Here is a 22,198-nt window from a genome sequence, read left to right on the forward strand (position 1 = left end):
GGATGGGGCTTTCAGAAACTTGGTCTAGTGGAAGGTGTCTCTGCCCATGGCAGGGGGGTTGGAACTACATGACCTTTAAAGAGCTCTTCCAACCCAAACCATTCTATGATTCTATGCAAAGGCAGCTTGCACCTAAGTGGAATACTGCTTTTTGAAACCAAAGTCATTAAGGAGTTAGTGGCTGTGCCACGATCATTATGATTCCACATGGTTTTGCCTTTGAAGATCTTAGGATGGTCAGGATTGTAATCAGAAAGACTGCATCTCCTAGAGCACATCTGTACATCAAAAACGCTAGTAATAAAATGTTAGGTTTTAAATGACTGAACTGCTAAGTAACCACCTTAAGAGACTAGTATACCCTTGTTAAGTTATTGGACAATGGGGGTTCCTTTTTTATTTTATTTTATTTTTTTGTTCTTAGTTTTTGTTTGTTGTTGCCGTTTTTTTGTTTGTTTTTAATACAATTAAGGATGTAGCCCACAAGAAAAAGCAGATAAGAGTCGTTATGGAAAAAAAACAAATATATTGAACATATACCAATCAAATGGTACAGATATGGGACTGGCTTTGATTTCAAAATTTAAGTAGAAATAAAAAAGATGTAATGCAACAGCTGTTCAATTTCCAAGTCTAAATAGGCACTGTAAAAAGACATTTCCACTTTCTCCAGCACACATTCCTGTCTAAATGCTCCCACTGTAATCAACTCCTAGGTTCCCAAACAAAACAAAACAACGACAACAAAAAAATATCACTGGGAACATAACCTTAGAGTAAAAGTTAATATCCATCCACCCACCCTCTTACAAAAAAAGCAAACAAAAAAAATCCCCCAAAATACAACCTTTCAATGCTGCTGTTCTGACTGGAGCAGAATTGGAGAATTTATAAAGGTTCAGAAGCACCCAAGGCAAGTAGTACAATATAATTTGTTCACTAACTTGTATTGGAAAGGAGATTAAAAACATTGAGATCTGCATCTTGGTACATAAAACTGTTGTCCTGAATAAAGAGAAATCTTTCAGAAAAGTTTTACAACTTGGTGGAAGCCCAGGACCCAGCTTTAGGCATCATTAACCGATGGGGTTTAATTCTGACTTGGTTATAACCACTTTTACATACTGTACATCTACCCTAGTTGGATCAGTGTCTGGAACTGCTCACTGGTGTCCCTTTGAACAACTGTAAACTAAACCATAGTATGCAACTCCATAGGAAGCTAGAGATTGGGTGAATATACAGCCAGTTATATCTCCCCTGCTTCACGCTCTTCTGAGCTCCTCGGGTCTTCTGATCGGCCATTAGCACTTTCGTAAGAACGCTTCTTGTCTTTGAAATCTCGCGGTGACCTCTCTCTTGAGCTTCTATCTTTATCACGAGATGTTCTATCACGATCTCTTGAACGTTCTTTGTCTCTGGAAGATCTTTCTTTTGAGGATCTGAAAAGTGCAGTAGATTTGAGAATTCAAGTTCGTCATCAATCTGTAGCTATCAAACAGCATTTTGATTTTATATTTTTCTTCTTTTTCCAAGCCAACTTCAGATTTATATAAGTAGAAGTGTATGAGAACACATCAGAAATCATTCTACTCTTCTCCCTTCTCTACTTTCAATTTCAAAGGGCAAATATCGTTAGAGGCAGAATTTAATTTACATTTATTACAGAGCCCAAATTAAGGTCAATGTGCTTCACGAAATCTCTAATTTTCAACCTCTGCTCTCAAGCTTGCATTAACAGAAGTTTAAGTGAAATTTCTCGTCTGTAGTTTCTAGCTTGAGAAGAATGTCTAGCCTAATCTCAGACATATAAATTACAAACTTAAACATTTTTAAAAATGGGAGTTTGATTAAAAGCAGGGGGAAATTAACTTGCATAATTCTGGAATGAGGCTACTACATGACAAATATAAAACAAATCTGGAATCTGTGCTACAATTAGGTTTTGTTAGAAGAATTATCCCTTGTCTGATTTTGCAATGTTGGGGTGGTGGTGTTTCTAGATATTTTACTCTGATAATAGGCATTTCCAAAACCTTTACAATGGAGCCAGAAAAGAGCTGTTCTGTTAAAAAATTCACAGTTTTAAATTAAATGAGCTACCTGTACTGAAAAAAAAAACTGGCTTAGACATCCTCCTCTACATTCCCTCACAGAGTGCACCTAAGCTGTCACTGCTGCAGCTTTCAGCCGTCTTTCTATTGCTTCTGGTGTCACACTCTGCTTTTCTGCAAGACTTTGGCAAAAGCATTATGTTCCTCAGACCTGAATTTATTTGGTTATTCAAAACCAAAAGGCTAAGACTCCTTCCTGAAGAAGTTAACTTGCTGGAGTGTGTCTTTTATTTTCCAAAATACTCTTGGCCAGAATTCCTTGGACAACTGAATGTTTTAAGCTTAAAGAAGACAGTCTTGAATAAAAGTATTTCATATCAGGATTTTAATAATTAAAAAAAAAAAAAAGAGACTTGGCAATGAGCACTTCCTTGGCCTAGAAAAAGAGTTCTTAGGAGACATGGAAGTATAATACATTTGAGCCTGCAAGTTTAGGCTTATTTTGGATTCTGGCATCAACTGTTTTATGGCATTCAACAGAAAGACTTCTCCCACATTCATGTGAAAAGCAGCTCTAATGGCTAGAAGGGCACCTCTAAAAAGGAGGTATCCAGCCTGGCTGCAAGTTAAATAGCTATCCTGGCCCCAAGTGCAGCAAGACCATAGCTGTAAGGATTCTTCAGTCTCTTGAAAACACAACAGACATGCTTCAAGAGCAAAAATTTTACTTGACCTTGGAGAAATAAGAGGTATGAGCTGCTAGTGATGGCACAGCAATTTTGTCCCTCAAGTTAACAGTAATGCAAAATTCTTACTTGTACCAAGGATTCTTCCAACACAGGTGTGTCTCATTCCTTCAGGGCAAGAACTGACATCAGGAGAAATATATCTAGTACTGAATAACCTGAGGTTGAAATCTTGTGCCCTGAAGTACGTCATATTTTTTAACTCATTCACAGAAAATGACGCTTGAAGGGCTTATCTTTTGATAGCATCCTTCAAAAGGACACTGACTTCATCTTCAAATCACCTTGTGCTTTTTCAATTCACCTTTGGCAGCTGAGACTGACAGGTTTACTGTTATATGGATAGCACCAATGGTCCACACCATTTCCTTGTTCTTACATATTTCTCTGCCAACATACAGAAGACAATGCATTATTTGCATTGTGCTTATCACATTGGAGAGTTTGAACAACTATGATGAGAATCCCAGAACAATCAATCAGTATAGTTTTCTCTGCAGGACTGAAATTGAGTCTTGCAAGTCTGGACTTCAAAGTTGAAGAATTAAAGGCAATTTGAGCATACGCTCTATACGTTGGGTCATCCAAGTTAAAAAATGTGTCAATTCAAAGGAAAATGTCTATTTTAAGACCGAAAAACTACAGTTCTGAAGATTTGCTCATCTGCCATTGTGAATGCCTTTAAGAAGCAGACTCTTTAGGATAACTGTGATGACAGGCTACAATCAAGATGGAAATTGCTGAGTCTGAAACGTTGACTTTAGGACACTAAAGAACACCCTGAAGAATTTTAAATACCAGACACTACTGACTATATCAACTAGAGAGCTGGACATCTAAGTTTCATCCATCTGCAACAAAAAGAAGGAAACAAAAGACTTGGACCAACCCTGTCTTCTACGCTCTCTTACAGAGCACGATGGGCCCAGAGTCACCCACCTACTCCAAGGAGAAAAAAAAAGCTCATTTTTAGGGCAAAGAGCCCATGAGATACTTGAAGACTTCAATACAAATATGTATCTCCATCCTTGGTGATTTAACTCCTAAAATAATCCGAATTATAAACCCTGCATGTGCGTCCACTTCAAAGTCAGATCTTTTCTCTCCTTGCAAGTCAACAGTCTGTTGGGGTTTTAAGACTGGGCACCCTGTCCAGTGTACTGCACTCAAGTCTACGCCACGGTGGCTGACCTATACAGGAAAGGAATTCTGGTTATGAGCAGACCTCCTTACCAGATGCCTCATTGTGCAATTCTACCGCTCTTCTAAATTATGCTTACCTCGCTCGTCTAAAATAAGCCAGCAAATCCTCAGGAGCAGACAGTTGAGTCATTCAAAGGCAACAACCCCAGACTGCTCTCTGCAGTAATCCTTCAATGAGGGGGTTGAGCCACTTCCCTTGCAAAGCAATGTCTTCAGATGCAATGTAACAAGTTTACTTTCAGGTGTATCTAAACTTGTTTTTATCTGGCGCAGTACACAACAGATGGGCTCCAGTGCTGGGAACAAGAGCCCAAGGTAAAAACCAAATGTATGACAGTAAGACTACTGCTGATATCCCTGGGTTCAAATGGAGATCAACTGTTTCACTGTCTACACTGCAGGAAGCTGGTAGTATTATCAACTTGACACCAATACCTTATATCACTCATCCAAAATGGAAATAATACATAACCCCATGATTTTTATTTAAAAACAAAACAAAACAAAAAACCAAAACCAAAACAAACCAACCACTATACTATGACCAATCATAAATATGCTAAAGGTATAACTGAAATCTGAGACAGTCTCAAAATGTGTTTGAATTATGAAGTGGTAAATGTAAACTTAATTTAGTACGAAAACTCTCATCATGCATCTAGGAAAAGCCACTTATTTCAAGGCCAACATGTACCTCTTTTTGGAGCTGCGTTCTCGGCTTCTCTCCCTGGAACTATGCCTGCTTCTATGATGGCTGCGACTCCGGCTGCGGCTGTTAGAGCGAGACCTGTGACGATGGCGCTTCTCACGGGATTTGGAGCGAGTTCTTCTCTTTCGTTCCCGGGAGGCTGAGCGAGACCGATGTCTGCGGCGATCTCGGGACCTAGATCTAGGAACAGAAAGGACTTAAACCAGGCACTGCATTCACCTAGCTACTCTACCAGAGTACTGTGAATATCATACACTCTATGCATAAGCAAAGCTGTATAGAGAATGGTCTGCAGTGTTCAGAGCTATTGCATTGTCCTATCACAGGCAAACAGGGGAAAGAAACATTAGAAATCCTACAAACTCCTTTGTGACTAATGCAGACAATTTTACAGTTAATTCATGACTGTATGTATGTTTACAGCATAGCCAATTCCATCTTCTGAAAGGAATTAAAAATATGGAAAAAATAGACTTTTTAAAAGTTTAAAATCTTGTCTTTATCAGGCAAAGTTGTAGAACTTCATGATGCAGTGACTGGGATCATATGTCAGAACCTATGTATTATGATGTTCTGAGAAAACAGGACTATATCCTTCCCCATAGCTACTACAATAAAACTAGTCTGGAAGGTTCTAAACACCATACAAATTTATGATTTTTTTTTTTTTTTTAAAATAACTTTGCAATAATACCTCACTGGTGACCTTCAACTGTGTAGGTTAGGAAGAAAACTTGTACTATTGATAGGTCATCTGTTGGGAGTTAACCAGGTGCTTAGTACTTTAAAATCATGGGTTTTCACCAAAAGGTATTAACCACAAGCTTCTGTTTTGAAGAAAGAGCAATTCTCTGTTTTAAGTGTTATTTGGGACAAAAAGTTGCATTGTAGTAGCCACAAAGTAGACGTACACGTATAAAGTCAGTAGCATGGTGATACAAACTGTATAAACAGAGATGTGACTATGTAACAGAATACTGTAAAGATGGACATCTTAAATCAATAGCGCTAGACAAACTTATAATGTTCCAGCTTGTGAAAGGCTGGCTTCACTGATGGTATTCCTCATCTGCAGATGTACATACCTTTTGGTATGCTTGCTGTGGGATCTGGACCTGAAATAAATGGAAAATAGTAAATCAATTTTTCTTAAACAATCTTATTATCAAATAAAGTACAATTTAGCAATAGTAAACCAGACTAGTTGACCTGTTACTGTATTTCTTATTTGTCCTGGTTTTGGCTGGGATAGAGTTAATTTTCTTCTTAGTAGCTGGTACAGTGTGTTTTCGATTTAGTGTGAGAATAATGTTGATAACACACTGATGTTTAGTTGTTGCTAAGCAGCGCTTATCCTAAGTCAAGGATTTTTCAGTTTCCCATGCTCTGCCAGCAAGCAGGTGCACAAGAAGCTGGGAGGGAACATGGCCACGACAGCTGACACAAACTAGCCAAAGGGATATTCCATACCATAGAACGTCATGCTCAGTATATAAACTGGGGGGGTGTTGGCCGGGAGGGGCAGATCAGTCTGCAGGGTGGTGAGCAACTGCATTGTACACCACTTGGGGTTTTTTTTTTTTTCTTTTTTTTTTTAATTATATTCCTTTTCATTACTATTATTACTGCTATTGTTATTATATTATATTATTATTATTGTTAGTATTACATTTTATTTTACTTTAGTTATTAAACTGTCCTTATCTCAACCCATGAATTTTACTTTTTTTCCCAATTCTCCTCCCCATCCCACTGGGTGGAGGGGTGCAGAGTGAGCAAGTGGCTGCGTGGTGCCTAGCTGCTGGCTGAGCTTAAACCACGACATTGTTTTACTAGCAGTTATTTAAAGGCCTTTTAATTGATGTTAACATCTTTGTAACATATTTACCAGCAAATAGATCCCTCTGACAGTTGTTTTGTGTTTGTTGTTTTTTTATTTATTTTTGAGCCCACCATACTACAAACCCAAAAGAATATCTAATCTGCTTTTTTATTCCCACCCCTCCCACAGAAAAAGCTTACAGTTCAAGCCAGTACTCCCTTATTTCTTGTCAGGTATCTATTATCAGACTGCAATAGATTTCCAAAGTTGACACTGTTAACCTCTGAAGCTAACACGTCAAAAGAACTGCAGTTCAGATTCCATTCCACTCTAGCCCCACAAGGCCTGGAAGCAACTATTTCGTAGAAGAACAGGGAATTACTTTCCTTAGTCGTACATTCAACTACTTCCAATAAGGAAAATTTCCAACATCTATAAAGAAAATACCTCATATCTAACAGATGTTAGAAACTTACATGTGTGTAAACCTACATCTGTCAGGTCTCAAAACAAGGTACACACCTGAAAATTCTCATTTAAAGGCCTTTTGTTCAAATATGAAGAGACACTTCTATCTGTAGTTTTTAAAAAGGTTTTCTATGAACACAATTCACATTGTAAGACTTAGACATGAAATTCACTCTCAATCCTTGTATGTTTCCAAGGAATGCAGACTATCATGATTCTGCAGATTTAGGAATGTGCATGAACTACATCAGTTTTTCCATTAAACTTAAATAGGTCATTATGTATTTGCAATTACAATAGATCCCTACCTCCTCAGTTTCTCCCTTTCTTCTCTTTCCCTCTCCTCTCTACGTTTCAGACGTTCCTGATTTCGTTTCTCCTGTTTATCAGCCACAATCCTCTAAAAGCAAAGGAATATATTCATTAAGTTACACTTCAAAATTTCTCAGATGAAGGTGCTATAAAAATAATCTAGACAGTTAATATTCAGTTCTTTCCCTCATGTATACTCCCTTTCCCTTGTGTATATTATTCCCTCTCTCTTCCTCAGTGTGTGTGTGTGTATATTTTTTTTTTTCCTCCAAGAAACAGAAGTTATTGCAGAAGAGCTGCAGCAAATAGATGGGTGTTACACGAAGACCTGAAATACACAGTTATATTAAGTTTTTCACGAAGGGGAATTCAGAGCAGTAAAAGTCATGCTTTTAATTTGAGTTTCCATGCCAATCCGATCATATTTTGGCCACTGGGGAAAGGTAGGAAGGAATCAGAGCTGGGAGAGTTAATTGTTTTAGTAATTCCTTCAGCTACGCTGTGACAAAAAGAAATCCTTAGTCTTAAAGGACTTGGCTGGGCTGATACCTAGCTTTGAGGCTACTTGTTTCTGTATTGTGAACGTGAGATGTAATTAGAGAGGATGCTTCAGCTGCTAGCCCCCACGTTGAACTCACTACTACTGGGGACAAGGCACGCTCAGTAGAGGGCCCTCAGATGTGGAACTCACAACTGGAGATCTGGCCAAACCCAAGTCTCGCCACCTTCTGGACATGATGCAAGAAATTCAACTCTTTGTAAAGACCTTCTTCTGAGATGTGGAATTGCCCCAGCAGCATCTTGATTAGATCTCTGAGGAGAGCTCTGAGGAAGGAGGGGATAGTTATTGTTTTCTTTTTTTGTTAGCGAAGTACTTCAAAAGATTATTTTATTGATGCTTTGGGAATGTGAAATAATTATCCATGCATATTTTTTTTTGAATTGTGTAAATAATCAGTTATTTCAACCCTTTATGTCAAATCATATCTATACTTCCTTGTACAATATCAGTACTTTAACAGCAAGCAAGGATTCTTGTTCAAGTGACTCTTTGCATAATTTCACGGAGCGATGAGAGGAAGCGCACATGATCTATTCTAGGCATCTAAGGTTTAAGTTACAGCAGCTATATTTAGGAGCCTAAATTGCCAATATATTCAACGGAAAGAGTTGGACTTTCCAATGGGTAAGTCACAGTATCCATGCAAGACAGCTGAAATATTATGAAATATAAACCAAGCCAATTTACTCAAACTCAGTAGCAGCATTTTCTGCTTTTAGGGCTTCAACTCATTTAGCTATTATCTTTAGTGATGTCTACAGTTAAATGCTTAACAGAGCCTGGAACTCCATAATTTGCACATTAAGATCATAAATGGCATCGGTGTCCAAATCCATCCTCTTGAATACCAAAAGTCTAGAATATAATTCCAGTAAGTCTTTCTTCCAGCACACAATTTCTGGTCAGGATAATGTTGTTTAGGATAATATTCCAACTGGATTTCAAATGTTCAAGCTACAGAGAATATGCAACCTCTCCATAACAATTATTTTAATAGCTAGCCTGACTTCAATATATACATCTTTTTGTATTCTGACTTGGGATAGCTACAGCCTTGAGTTGTTGGAATTTATTTATTTCATCTATTGTCAGTTAAGCTTAAAAGCCTTCAAAAATTACTTAAAAAAAAAAAAAAGAAATCTTCTTCAGTTGTTGGTACCTATAGAATGAAAGTCACCTCCTAATCTTTGTCCGGATAAAATAAACAAATTGAGTTTTAGTCTTTCACCATACAGCAGGCTGTTTGAGCTCTAAGCATTTCTGTAGATCTTTTTTGAAAGCTTTGCCATGTGTTATCATGCTCCTTTCATATTGGTACCAAAAATGAGGATTTCAACACCAGCCCTATTAACACTTTATCCTAATTAAATAAATAAAATATCACTCAGGCCCACTACATGTTCTTCTATTTTCAAGAGTCTCATTATTACTTTCAGCCAATCAACTCGCTAAAACTAAAGTTCATCTGGTTATCTCCTATGACTGCTAAATGTGTTTCAACATCCCTGTTCAAAATACAGTTCTCCGTTTTACAAGTGGAATCGCGCTCTTTGTTCCCAAGATGCATTACTGTGAACATGCGTTTTAATATACCTCGGTGCAAAAGAGGTTATCTTATCAAATTATCCAGATAACCGAGACTAAATTGGAATGTTTAGTGTTTTGTAGACTAATGAAATCCCAAATTTTTAAGTAATATGAAAAAAATTCACACACCCAGAAAGAAATATTCCATTAAGGTTGTCTGGCAAGTAAGTAGGAGCACACACACACACACACAAAAATATAAGAATGATTTACCCTGAGTTCCTCAAGCTTCTCTCTTATTTCAATAAATCCTAAATGCAGTTTTCCTCCGAAGTGGTCAGCAAGTCGTCGGTCATTGTCATGAAGACCAAGATAAGCCGAGCACACTTCACAAACCCGTAGCTTCTGCTGCTGAAAGCTGGAGGCAGGCATAGAATTCCTGTACACTTCCTAGAAAAAAACCAATGTGCTAACTGTTACTTCTCAATGCACAGAAATACAAAGATAATACTTTACCGAAGATATATTAAAAATTGATAACCAAAATCAATGTACACCAGCACACCCTTTAGTTAATTCACACTACTCATAAATCAAGTGTCTCATTAAGATACAAGGCAGGTTCCTTATTTTGAAGATCAGACATATTTAAAGGCAAGACACCAGCAAGTGGTTTTGCAAATTAAACAAAGTGGGGTGTTTATTAACTTTACTTAATATCATACTACTTCTAAGGATAAACAACTTTTTCATATGCAACAGTGAATACACATTAACACTACAATTACTATGGTAACATATTATGAAAATATTACGCCAGTTTTAATTCTGAACCCAGTTTAAAACAGTAGTAGTTTCCTGAGAAATCTACCTGCATTTTAGCCACTAACAAGTTATCTGAGCAAAATGTATTTACAGACACTCAGATGACAGACAAGAAAGACTGCCAGCAACCCCTCTGGCACCATTAAAACAACTGCAGATGTTTGTTTCTATAAATTTAAGTATCTTGGTAAAATACGACATGGAAAAGCTCTCGGTGAGTTCTGCCACCTGAACATTACAACAGGGACTGTTGATACACAAGCCATTGACCATCTTTCAACGAAGACAATGGTTCACTTCACTGAAGCTTTCCAGTACGAGCCACATCAGCACACCACGAGGCACAACGGAGTTGCCACAGCAAGAGCCATGAGACCGAATGAGGCAAGTCAGTCCAACAAACACAGACACAACTGTAGTGTCCACAGATAGAACTGGCCAATACAGCTAAACTAAGATAAATGCATCATCTGTGGAAGTGAGTATAATTTTAATATAAATAGGAGTGTATTTAAAGGTAGAAACTTTGACTGTACCGGACGCAGCAAAGCAAATTCTTTCGTTTTATATGAAGCAATTAGTTAAGGAAACGACATCAGGTAAGACATCTTGCATTACACAGATGCCAACCAATTTCATCTTGGACCCTGCCCTCTCCATCCCCCAAGCCTTACACAATCAACTTACTTCTGCTTCTCTCTTCTTTACCCGAGCCTTCTCCACTTCATCCATTACTTTTTGAGATTCTTCCACATTCCCATCAGCTCCAAGCTGTTCTACTTTGGCCAGCAGTTTCCCAATTTCTTCATTCAATTCATGAACTCTTTCAGCCTTGAAAGACAAGGAAAGACTTAACACAGGAAATGCTTTTAATTATGGAAAACAATCTGAACTACTACCAAGTTATTATATGCAAAAGTGGTAGGACAGAATTAAAAGAAACATGCAGAGATAACTTCTCCAGGTAAAAGTGAAACAGAAGTTGCCTCATGTAAAAACACACAGAGAAAGGCTGAGTTAAGCCTATGTACCAACTCCAGAGCACGATTTTCTTCAGAAACTTCAAGTAATTCACACTGTTGTCTATACCACAGTCTTGCAAAATTACTATTTGTACAACCATTCCTTCTAGCATGTGCATATATATGCAGAAAAATGATGAAAGTTTTTTTCAGTTAGAAGATCTAGAGAAAAGCACATCAAATTTTGTTTACTTTATGGATGAAGTTTTGATCAAAACCCTTAAGAATTACTAACATTTGTATGGCATGGTATCACAGAGTCAAGGTTCCTGAGCATAAAAATATCAGAGGTCTCTTTCCTGTGTTCTCCTCTCTGTGCTTTAAAGGTAGTTTTGGGAAGGACAGAAAAAAATGTCTTAGTTTTTCCCCTCCTCAGCATGAATTCTCAGATTCAATAGCTTGCCAAAGCCTTAAGTTGACTCCTTAGAAAAACAGACCTTCAAAGAGACATCAGTAACTAGTTTTACACGCTTACTTTAGCTGCAACTTCAGCACTGATCTCTTCTTGGGTTTCAGCTAGTCTTTTCTTAGCCACTTCTGTTCTCCTGTCACAGTCTGCAATAAATGACTGCAGGTGGTCCATTGCCTACAATATCAATAAAAACACTGATCAATGCTGTCGAGAACACGAATATTTCATTAGCCTTAACATTTTCCAGGTTTAAGACTTAACTTTTATAAGTTTATTTAGTGAAACCTTTGTAAAACAATAATCTAGCAGTTTATGGTGACTAATCACCTATATTAATACACAACATTTTAAAAATCATAGTCTACACATTGTCGTAGTTATAAGTATTTGCAGAAATTTGGAAGTGAATCTGTCTTAAGTCTTCCCTAAGAAGAAGTGAGCATTTCTAACATGCATTAAAATTCTTCCAAGGATACTCAGGTTCACCTCACCCAGCCAATACATGCAATACCGTAACTTTTTTCACTCGGGTTTTAAGCTATTAAGCATATTAACACCACCCCTCCAAACAACAACAAAAAAACCCCAAACCTTTCTGTCCTAGTGAAGACTAACTTCCTAGTTGGGAGTTCAAAAGTGTATTGCTCAAACTACCGTGTACTGAGACATAGCATATGATTTGTTATCCCCAATACAAAATTACTTTCTTCAATAAACATAGAATTTAAGACTCTCTTCAAAGCATACACAGTCTTAACATTCGCTTGCTATTCGATAATACTAAGACAGCATCCAGGTTTATGACAATTTGTTCTGTGGAAGGCTGTTAATAGTTCTACCTAGAGATGACTACGAATGCAAATTAAATACTCACATATAATCATGAAGAGGCATGTATCGTTTATGTAACTGTGACAAGGGTTTCTCTGCCTCTTTCTATAAAATTACTTTCCAAAAGTTTTCCTTCAGCATGTACAAAGACTTAACTTTTGTCGCTCAGTTTATCCACCTAAGTACACGAATTATGCTTTCTCTCCACCATTAAGATAAAATACATACATCAAGCTCAAAGAAGAAATCTTGATCTTTGGATGCTATTTCATAGTCTGCCCTTAATGCCAGGTCATGCACCTTCAGACATTCACCAAGGTCCATTCTCTGAAAAGAGACAGAGGCAAAGTGGTGTTATTTTTCAGAAGTGTTACAAGGAATGAAATTAGCATGACTTTCTTTAACAGTCAAATATTCTGAGGCAAATCATCTCCCCTGTAGGAATGAAGAGACAGTTTAATAAAGCTGTAAGACAATACCAGATCTTTAATAAACATGCACAAACCAGGAAATAGTAAAAGCAGACAGAATTAACAGCTTAGCTTATCATGATGGCTATTTGCATTACAAAGTATCATTAATGTCCTGCAAAAATGTCATTTTATTGAAAGTTCAAACAAGTGACTGAAGTGGGACATCCTGTATTGAATTAAAACAGCTTAGGAGAACCAAGTTTTCTGCAAATAACTGGCAATTAATTGTTCAAATGCTTGATCTGAACTGTCTGCACAGTCTATGTGTGTTCCAGTTATATTCATCACCTGAAATAGCTACAACCACAGCACCGCTGTAAGTGCTGCTTAAAAACCGTTCTTCAAGCATTTCAATTAAGATAGCCAAAAATCAAATCCCAGCAAAACATTTTGCAGGTGAGTGAAGAGGACCTGAGTGTTGGACTATGTTCAAGAATCATAGAATCATTTCGGTTGGAAAAGACCTTCAAGATCATCGAGTCCAACCATTAACCATGCCCCCTAAACCATGCCCTGGAGTACCCTGTCCACTCGCTTTTTGAATACCTCCAGGGATGGTGAATCAACCACTTCCCTGGGCAGCCCATTCCAATGTTTGACAACCCTCTCAGTAAAAAACTTTTTCCTAATATCTAACCTAAATCTTCCTTGCCTCAACTTGAGGCCATTTCCTCTTGTCCTATCTCCAGACACCTGACAGAAGAGACCAACACCCACCTCACTACAACCCCCTTTCAGGTAGTTGTAGAGAGCGATAAGGTCTCCCCTCAGCCTCCTCTTTTCTAGACTGAACAACCCCAGATCCCTCAGCCGCTCCTCATAAGACTTGTGCTCAATCAGGGAAGAAAAAGCGTAGATATTTTACTTGTAATCTAAAACCATTCTAGAAAGGGCAGGAAGCAAGCATGAACTTAAAAAAGTAGGCTGCATCACTAGTCTTGCATACAACACCACTGAGAAGAGTGCCCAGAATCTTATTAGGTAGCGAATACTGGTTTTAAATTGGAATTTGCATAGCACACACTCCAAAAAAAACCCCCAACCAGAATTCACATGACAATGCCATGACACACTGTTCACTTTACATGTGTTTTATGCTTCTTTTCCCTCTATTTGGGTTGGATTTGCCCTCCTCAAGACAGTACATTTTCTGATTTCTTTTCTTCTTAGTGGCAATTGTAAATCCGTAGCCTGAAAGGATGGCAATTACTCTCAGCCAGCATTACTACTGAAAAATTTTCTGTCCTCCCTTTATCACTGCATTGTGCCACCCCATGCTGGCACTTCTTCCTGTGCAGTTGAACACAGTCTGGGTAAAACATATCTTAGCAAACCAAAAACAGAGGCAATTTTTCAGCAGTGCACCTTTGTCCAACTTGTCAGGCAACCACACAAACAGATGTGCTTACAATACGTAGGGAGCAACGTAATAGTAGACTTAAGCAGCTAGGGCCTCTTACAGTATCAAGAGGCCACTTCAGAAACTCTTGAACAACTTCAGTAATATTAGCGGCAATTTTGAGAGATGAGGGGGCTGTTATGCAGAATTGCTTTTTGTTAGATGTCTCAGTCAGAAGACAGGAAATTTTGGCTCCCCTTCTCCTCTCTGATCCAACAGAGTGCAGCCTTATAAATACGTGGCGTAACAGGCAGGGAGCAAGAACAAGCAGGTACAAGAGAAAAGGATTCTTTTTCATTAGCTTTGCTGCTAAAGAAATTATATCGTCGTTGGAACTGCTCCTTAACACATCCTGTATTAGTCTTGGATAATCCTTTGAAAGCACCTTCGCAGAAATATTGCTACTAAATGTCCGTCTTAAAAGTTTTATTAGCAAACCCCAATGTAAAGAGACATAAAAAAAAATTTTTAAAACTCTTAAACCAGTTTGCATATTATATGCAAAATCAGGCTAAAAAGCACTTCTGCCAGTGTAAGTTATGCAGCATCAGGCAAAGACGATCCATCTTGGGGATGATTCACTACTGTCAAAAGTCTATGCCAGATCAGGATTCCCGAGGACCTTAATAAATAGAGAGCAGCTCGCATTATAATTTGGCTCATATGGCTAGCTGTAAAGTAGATGGACAGCAGATGGAAACAGACAGAAGATACAGTAAGATACATTATTTTCATTTTCCACATATTCACCTTGCAATTTGGTGCAAAGACACGCCGTCCCCCAGAGGCAAAGAACAAGCATTGGTAGTCAGCCATTTAAAGATGAATCTCATTTGAAACAGAAGATGACTATGAGGGAGACTAATGTTCAGACATTGAGCTACTAAAGGCTTAAAAAGAATGCACATAAACGGTTTTTCACTGTCGACACACTGACCTTCAGACAGACATACGCTACCTGAAGTGATTTACAGAGGAGTCCTGATGAGTAAAGCAAATGAAGGAAGGTGAGAACACCCAAGTCCCCAGGTTAGACATAACTAAAGTCTATTGAATATGCGAAGCCATGCTTTGGGGCTTTTTGCAGTTACTGCACTTTTACTGAAGATTAAAACCGGAAGAAAACCTATAGATTTGGAGAACCTTTCTTACAAGGGAAGCTATTCCTGAAGATTAGTCTAGAAAATAGTCTAGGCAACCACATGAGAAGCAGAGTATCAGGATTCCTTTCGCTACTGCTGAGCTTTGCTTAAGAAACTAGTGCCTTCTACTAACAACTTGCTAACCATTTTTCTGTAATACTTTCTTTATTTCTCAGTGTTAGATGGGCAATTAAAGCTACCTGATTTCCCAGAGCTGAGGTTTAGACAACTGGTCTTTCATCCCAGACAACCTCATACTGAAATGATTTAGTAATCATTTTTGTCATCCCATCCACAAAATGGATAGAATGCCTTTGGTATTAATACAGAAATATGGATGACATACAATTAGTTTAATAATGACGCATAGCTCTGCTTCAATCAAATCAGGTACCAAAAAAAAAAAAAAAAAAAGAAAAAAGAGAATCACATGAGTTAAGTATGAATAGACAAGGAATAGCTGGCCAAGGACTTGGGCAATACAGAATCTGAAGAGTTTATTTGCAAAATAAATACGCACTGAGAGCAGCTGACACTAGTAACTGAATCGGAGACTAAATTCTGATGTGAAGCTGTTTTTGGAACATGAAATTAAGAAGGCTTTCTTTTCAGTTCTTGAGCTACATACAGCGAAATTCCCATTTTGGCTCTTTTACAACTACTACACATTCCTTTGACATCACAGATTAGATTATTGAATGTACTCTATATGGAGTGCAAAAAGAGCACAGGAAAGCCAAAGCTACTTAAAACACAGAGGGCTGATGTTGAGCCAAGTGTGCCGTAGCAGCACGCATTATCAACGCTTTCAAAAAACAGCATGCATCTTTGACAGGTTTTGAAAGAAGATACTCTGGGTAGTGTTTATGTAGAGAATTCTTTCTAGCTATAAAGATACCCATACCAAAGCAGTTCACATTCAGCAAGAGAATGATTTTTTTGTTTGTTTGTTTGCTTGCTTAGGAATATCTGACACTACTGAAAAATTGTACTGGAGGAACCAGATCTCTCCCTTTATCAAATTGTCAAGGCAACTACTGGAGTCTGGATGAGAATACCCTTGCTACTGATAAAAAGAACCTGCAGATAGACTCAGCATTTGCTGAGATCTTCCTTATTATGGAACTCACTTTTCATCTGCACTAACAATTTTGTTTCTGACAGACTTCCAGACTTGTGATAAAGCCTGTCCTTTCAGCAGGTGGGCCTTTAGGATGATATAATAATGCTTGATTTAAGTCCTCTGACTCCACTAACAGGGTTAACTTTTGTAGGATTTCACTAGCAGGAAAGAAGTGCTGAGCTAAAGAGAGGCAGAAGTTATTAAAGTTCTTAGCAAACACTGAAAATTCCAGGTATCTTCAGAAGTATAATACTTTAAAGATATTTCTCCCTTTAACCATACTCTTACTTCTGAAGACTTCAAGTCCTTAGAATAGATCTTCACTGAAAGACAAAGCTGGCAGCAGTCTTTCTTCTTTTTAAATGAGGCATTTCAGTGTTTACATAGTATTCAGTCTTATAGCCTGACTATATATTAACATTGAAGTTAGATAACTGTACAGAGAGTAATAAAAAAACCCCTTCACCTAGATAAATTAAACCCATTAAAATGGAGTACGGTACAATCAGTTCACTTTCCTGGCACTGGTCAAAGAAATCAGGAATACGTTTCAAAAGGCTGACATGATCACTTGCCAGGACAACAGAGCACTTTACAATTCATCACCTCTGGGCTGAAGGTTACAAACTGAGGTAGCTTATGGCAAGCCTAATTAATTTGAGTTGCAAAGCTGAAGCAGTTCTCATGATCAAATCAGTCCTGAACTGAAAAGCTGATAACATCCAGCAGAATGTGTGCTTTTTGTAACACTACAGCAAATAATCATACTGGCACACCTAAAATTTAAGCACGGGAGTAGTTCCACTGAGCCAATGGGAATACTGGCAAAGAAATCAACTCCAGATTAAAACACCTTACTAACATCTATCTGCAGATGTGTGAACTATCCAAACTTCTCTTCCACAGTAAAAGGAGATCTAGACAGTACAGTCAGTGAGCCTAAACGGATTCAGTCCACCTTGAGAGAGATACCCAGTGCCTGGCAAACTGAATCTTTCTCTAGGCTCCGCTGCCTAGATCCCTTCTGACTCCAGCACAAGCTTCTACACCTAGCTTCTTAGCTGATACCTAAATTTAGAGGTCTTAAACTGGAGCTGAATTCCACCTCTAATAAGCTTAAAGTTAATCACATATTAAAGTATATTGCTAAACCAAGGTCTCAATCAATATGGTTTTAGTCAGCAAGAGTCCTGAAGAGCTGAGTGCAATAAATTCATGAGCACCTCAAGATACTGCAGGACTGAGCTGACGGAGCATACTTTGAGGTCTGCATAAATGAAATGCAAGAAGCAATGTTCCTCAACAAATACACATAAATACAAATGCCAAGTTAATCCACTGAGCAGAAAGGAATTTCTCAACCATGGTTTGCAAGACCACCTACAGCATTTGTGGAATTTTTTCAACAGGGAAGCACAATCAAGCCACTAAAAGCCAGATTGCTGCAGAAGTGTTGAACTGCTTGGGGTCTTCAAAGATAGCTAGCAGGCTACCATAAATATTCAGGACATTCCTACTTTTAACCTCATTAAAAGTACTTGCTTTAAATCTTCCCACCTTGTCATTTTCATTAGTACTCAGCTACTCATTCAGAAACATACAGGGATAGAGAAAAAACACCTTCTTATACATCTTGTAAAACCTGCCAAAGACAGCACAGAGCTTACATCCAGAGAATGTTCCTTAATAGGTTTGTACCATTACAGGGGAGTCATCTGACTCCTACATATGTAGCTTCAGTCCTAATCTCATGATACAGGTAAACATAAACAGTTTTGTAATGCTGATGAAAAATAACTCAAGAACATGGTTTTGGGAAAAAAAAACCAAAACCAAAAAACCACCCACAACCCAAACCACAAAAACCCCACAAGCCTGATCATCAGCAACTATTAAGGATAAAAAAAATTAAGTGTTAACCCTTTAAGACACAAAAATTGTAAATAAAAATTGCTAACTTTAAGTGGTAAATTATTCAGTGTCCCAGTAGCCAGGGTTTACAAAGTCTTATTAATCTCTCATTATAAAATTCCCAACTTGAAGTGAATGAGCAAACTCTTAAAGCACTGACTTATGCACGTGAACCAGTGCCCAAGTGATCATTATGAAAAAGCAGAGCACCAAAACATGAAAAAGTGTCAGTTAAAACTAAAAGAGCTTTTGTGAGAAGCATTGTCAAGAGCAGGTTCTGAACACTCTTCTACAACCTTGAATACATCACTTCTGTCATCTTACCAATTAGCTTACTATTGCCTCCACAAACTTGAAAACATATTTCAAATAAAAAGATAATCACAGAGCACAATAGATTTGGAATTAGAATTTAATAACCTGAAAAAGGATGCTACAATTTTACTTTTGTTTAAATTTTTGCTCTTGGGACTCACTATTCTACCTATGTCTTCCACATAGTCCATTATTCCCATTGCCCTTAGAAGCAGAACACAAAAAATCCAAACCCATACTCTCCCCGTCTCTCCCCAAAAAGTGACAGAAAATCATCTCCCGCAGGCAGCGAGACACCTCTGACTGCTTGACTAAGAATTTTCAAGTCTACAAAACCAGAAACCTAGTACCAACAAGCATGTCCCTAAATAAACTGAAATGAAATAAAATAGGAATGTAACCAAAATCTCCTGATTTAAGTAGATAACAATTGAAGCTCATTAACAGACAACTAGACAAGTCTATCCAGAAAAGTGGAAGAGGGTAATTGATACAGAATGAACTGTTCTGTTGGCAACAGCAGCCAAAAGAATTAAATTTCAAAATACAGCTAATTCTTACAGCTTTACGCTCCTAAGTAAAATATTTAGGGTTCCTTTAAAGACAACTTTATTGTTCCTTTAAATACAAACGACTCTGAGGAAGTAAGACACAGAGAAGTGCAAAAGAAAGCTCAAAAAACTAGGAAGCTATGCATCGTTGCCAATCCAGACAATGGAACTTTCCTAGTAAAACTCAAAACTTTACTAATTTGTATGGATGCTTTTTTCCTGAAATGTTTCTATTGTTAACCAAAAGATAAATCTGATCAAAGAAACTTGAGGATAACACCTACTGCAAGTGTTCCAAAAAAGCCTAGAAATAACAAAAGACTTCATACGGTATTCTAAGAAATAACCACACACTTCATCCAATAAAAGAAGAGATAATATATGCAGAAATCTGGACAACAAAGAGAAAGTCTCCAATCTTCCAAGAAAAGTATACACACACTACTTTTACCAATGCATACTGCAGCCTGGGGAACATGATTTTTTTGTCAAGGGAAATCAATTCCTTGGCAGAGTTTTGAGTATTTGGCCATTAAGGAAAAGAACACACTAAATTAACATAGCCTACTCATGTGAGTCATTTTGTTTGTCTTGTGTTATCTCTGAATGTCCTCCTCGAGTGCTTTTGAAAGAGCAGGAATAGCAGAGAAGTCTGCATTTTGCAGACAGGAACAGTAATATGCAGTTCATGAGGACTGCACAGATTATCTTGTGACACAAAAAAATGGCAATTCAGTTCCTGTATTTTACCGATAATCTAGTCAATGAAGAAATTTAACCTCATAAAATGCCCCCAGAGAACTTATTCTTTCAGAAGCATAAGATTCTAGACTTGAATTAAGAAAAAAAAAATTCACTCAATCTTTGTTACCTACAGATCTTGAATGCAAAAATGCATCAAAATTTTCCTATCAAAACTCTGGAGCAAATTCCACAATCATTTTCCAAATCAACGGTAAACTGTCTGGTCACACTACTTGCCTCTTGCCCTTTTAGAAACTGTGCTATTAAGAGAGAAGGTCCATTTCTTCAGACCCATGACTAGGTAAACAGCAGGACATCACATGGGTCAGATAAAGCCTGTCTCTTATGAGTCCCTTTCCACGACTCCCACTAAAAGGATTAAACTAGACACGTTTTGTGGTATGATGACTAATTGCATTATGAGGAAGAAAAGGGAAGGAAAAAAAAAAATGACGATATATTGACATTCACTGAATAAGCAGTTTATATTAGTACTCCAAGAGCCGCAGCAGAATCCAGTATGAGACAGATGAGAACTTTCAGTGAGGACTTAAGAAATCAGGTAAGCAGGCCCAACCTACATGCTTGGTCTGCACCATAGGAGGCATTATTGCATGATACCTACAACTTTTGTAGTTCTAAAGATAAACATTTCTTACTTGCTAAAAACAGCCATTCTACAAATCTTTGCTTATAGAAATTAGACCACAATGAAAAGCTGTCAAATTATTCTTTCAACAGTATCTTCTTGTGGATTCTGACCAATGACTTTGTATGTTTTTACAGCATACTGTTATGTTCCATATCTTCCCTCAACCATGAGCTATTTCGCCCATCACATAACCAAAAGAGTGGACAACATAATAGATGTGTGAAGAGGAACACCTTCTCCCTTTTTCCCCCATTTTGTTTGGACAGTAATGCCCAGAACAGTTCAAAATAAAACTACATATGCATTGATACACAAAGCTTTGTTATCAATTTGTTATCACTTACAAAAAAAGAATGACTCGAAGGTAAGTAAATATATGCAAGATGCATTACCTTCAGTATACGCTGAACACACCACATTAACTTCAAGACATCTGATTTTTGTGATATGACAGAACTTTGCAGTACAAAAGTGTGTCTTTAAGGATAGGAAAAAAATTTAGGAAGCCACAAGAGTTATGAAGAAGCTCAACAAGTGGGCCTTTTCTATTCCACTGCCTTTTTTATTAAGACAAATGCTAAGTTCTCTAGTTCAGTCCTACTATTTATTTTGCATCTTCTTCCTGTGCTTCTTAGCAATTACAGTTGTGCCTACTTTTGCAGGGACTCTTTCAAAGAGGGAAGGACAGACTGTAACTATCGGTCTGTCAGTACAAGCACCAAAATTAGTAAAACAAAATTAGCGTGTGCATGCATGTTTGAAGCCCTTTGATCAACCAAAAATGTTATGGTAGTTTAAAATCGCAGCTACTTGGAAAGCATATTAGAGGCCAGGTGACAGGTAAATCAGTTACCAAGTTTACAGTTTTGCAAATGAACTTCATTCTGTATTTCATTAAAGGCTCCAGTCAGGTTAGCCATTTGGAATGATACAGCACAGAGAACCAATAATGCTTCAAATAATCCTTAAGACAGGTTTTCCAGTACTTATTTTCCCCTTTGCCACAGGGTAAGAAAATGTGACAACCTGAGTAAGAAAAGCTACCAAAGTGCAGCCCTAAGAATGGTAGGCACACGAGACTCTGCAAATCATACATCTCTCTACTGTTAATTATTCTAACATCATGGAACATTAGGTTAAATAATCAATGCAACGTAACTCACCTACCTTCCGCAAAGAATAAGCTATCTTAATCAGGCACCACAAGGTAAAGCACAGGCACAATGACAAAGCTACTGGCAACAGTCAAAGCCCCTTGTTTGCTATGCCCAGGCAGAGGAACATCTACTATAGAGTACACAAAAATCCAACAAGTTACTAGTATGCCATCAATGGAGATTTTCAAATTGCCTTAGAATTTGTGAAAATGGCACAGTAACTGGATATTGTACAGTA

The 22,198-nt window shown here is 37.7% G+C and overlaps 1 protein-coding gene across 3 annotated transcripts in view; it reads right to left on the reverse strand.

Moving 5' to 3' along the window:
- Positions 1-388: 388 nt before the first annotated feature.
- The window catches only part of LUC7L2 (LUC7 like 2, pre-mRNA splicing factor), a 32,807-nt gene continuing 10,997 nt past the window's right edge, over positions 389-22,198 (reverse strand). For 2 of the 3 annotated variants that reach the window (XM_052774362.1, XM_052774363.1), the window contains exons 3-10: positions 12,722-12,820; positions 11,726-11,836; positions 10,916-11,059; positions 9,677-9,853; positions 7,311-7,402; positions 5,798-5,827; positions 4,698-4,892; positions 389-1,442 (exon numbers count right to left, since the gene is read on the reverse strand). In XM_052774362.1, the coding sequence (XP_052630322.1) occupies positions 1,250-1,442; positions 4,698-4,892; positions 5,798-5,827; positions 7,311-7,402; positions 9,677-9,853; positions 10,916-11,059; positions 11,726-11,836; positions 12,722-12,820 (1,041 nt within the window). In that variant the 3' untranslated portion in view covers positions 389-1,249. Of the gene's footprint in view, positions 1,443-2,869; positions 4,300-4,697; positions 4,893-5,797; positions 5,828-7,310; positions 7,403-9,676; positions 9,854-10,915; positions 11,060-11,725; positions 11,837-12,721; positions 12,821-22,198 lie in introns of all 3 variants that reach the window. The other variant, XR_008233083.1, reaches the window with a different exon arrangement.

Source organism: Harpia harpyja, chromosome 23, assembly GCF_026419915.1.
Source record: "Harpia harpyja isolate bHarHar1 chromosome 23, bHarHar1 primary haplotype, whole genome shotgun sequence".
Taxonomy (NCBI): Eukaryota; Metazoa; Chordata; class Aves; order Accipitriformes; family Accipitridae; genus Harpia; species Harpia harpyja.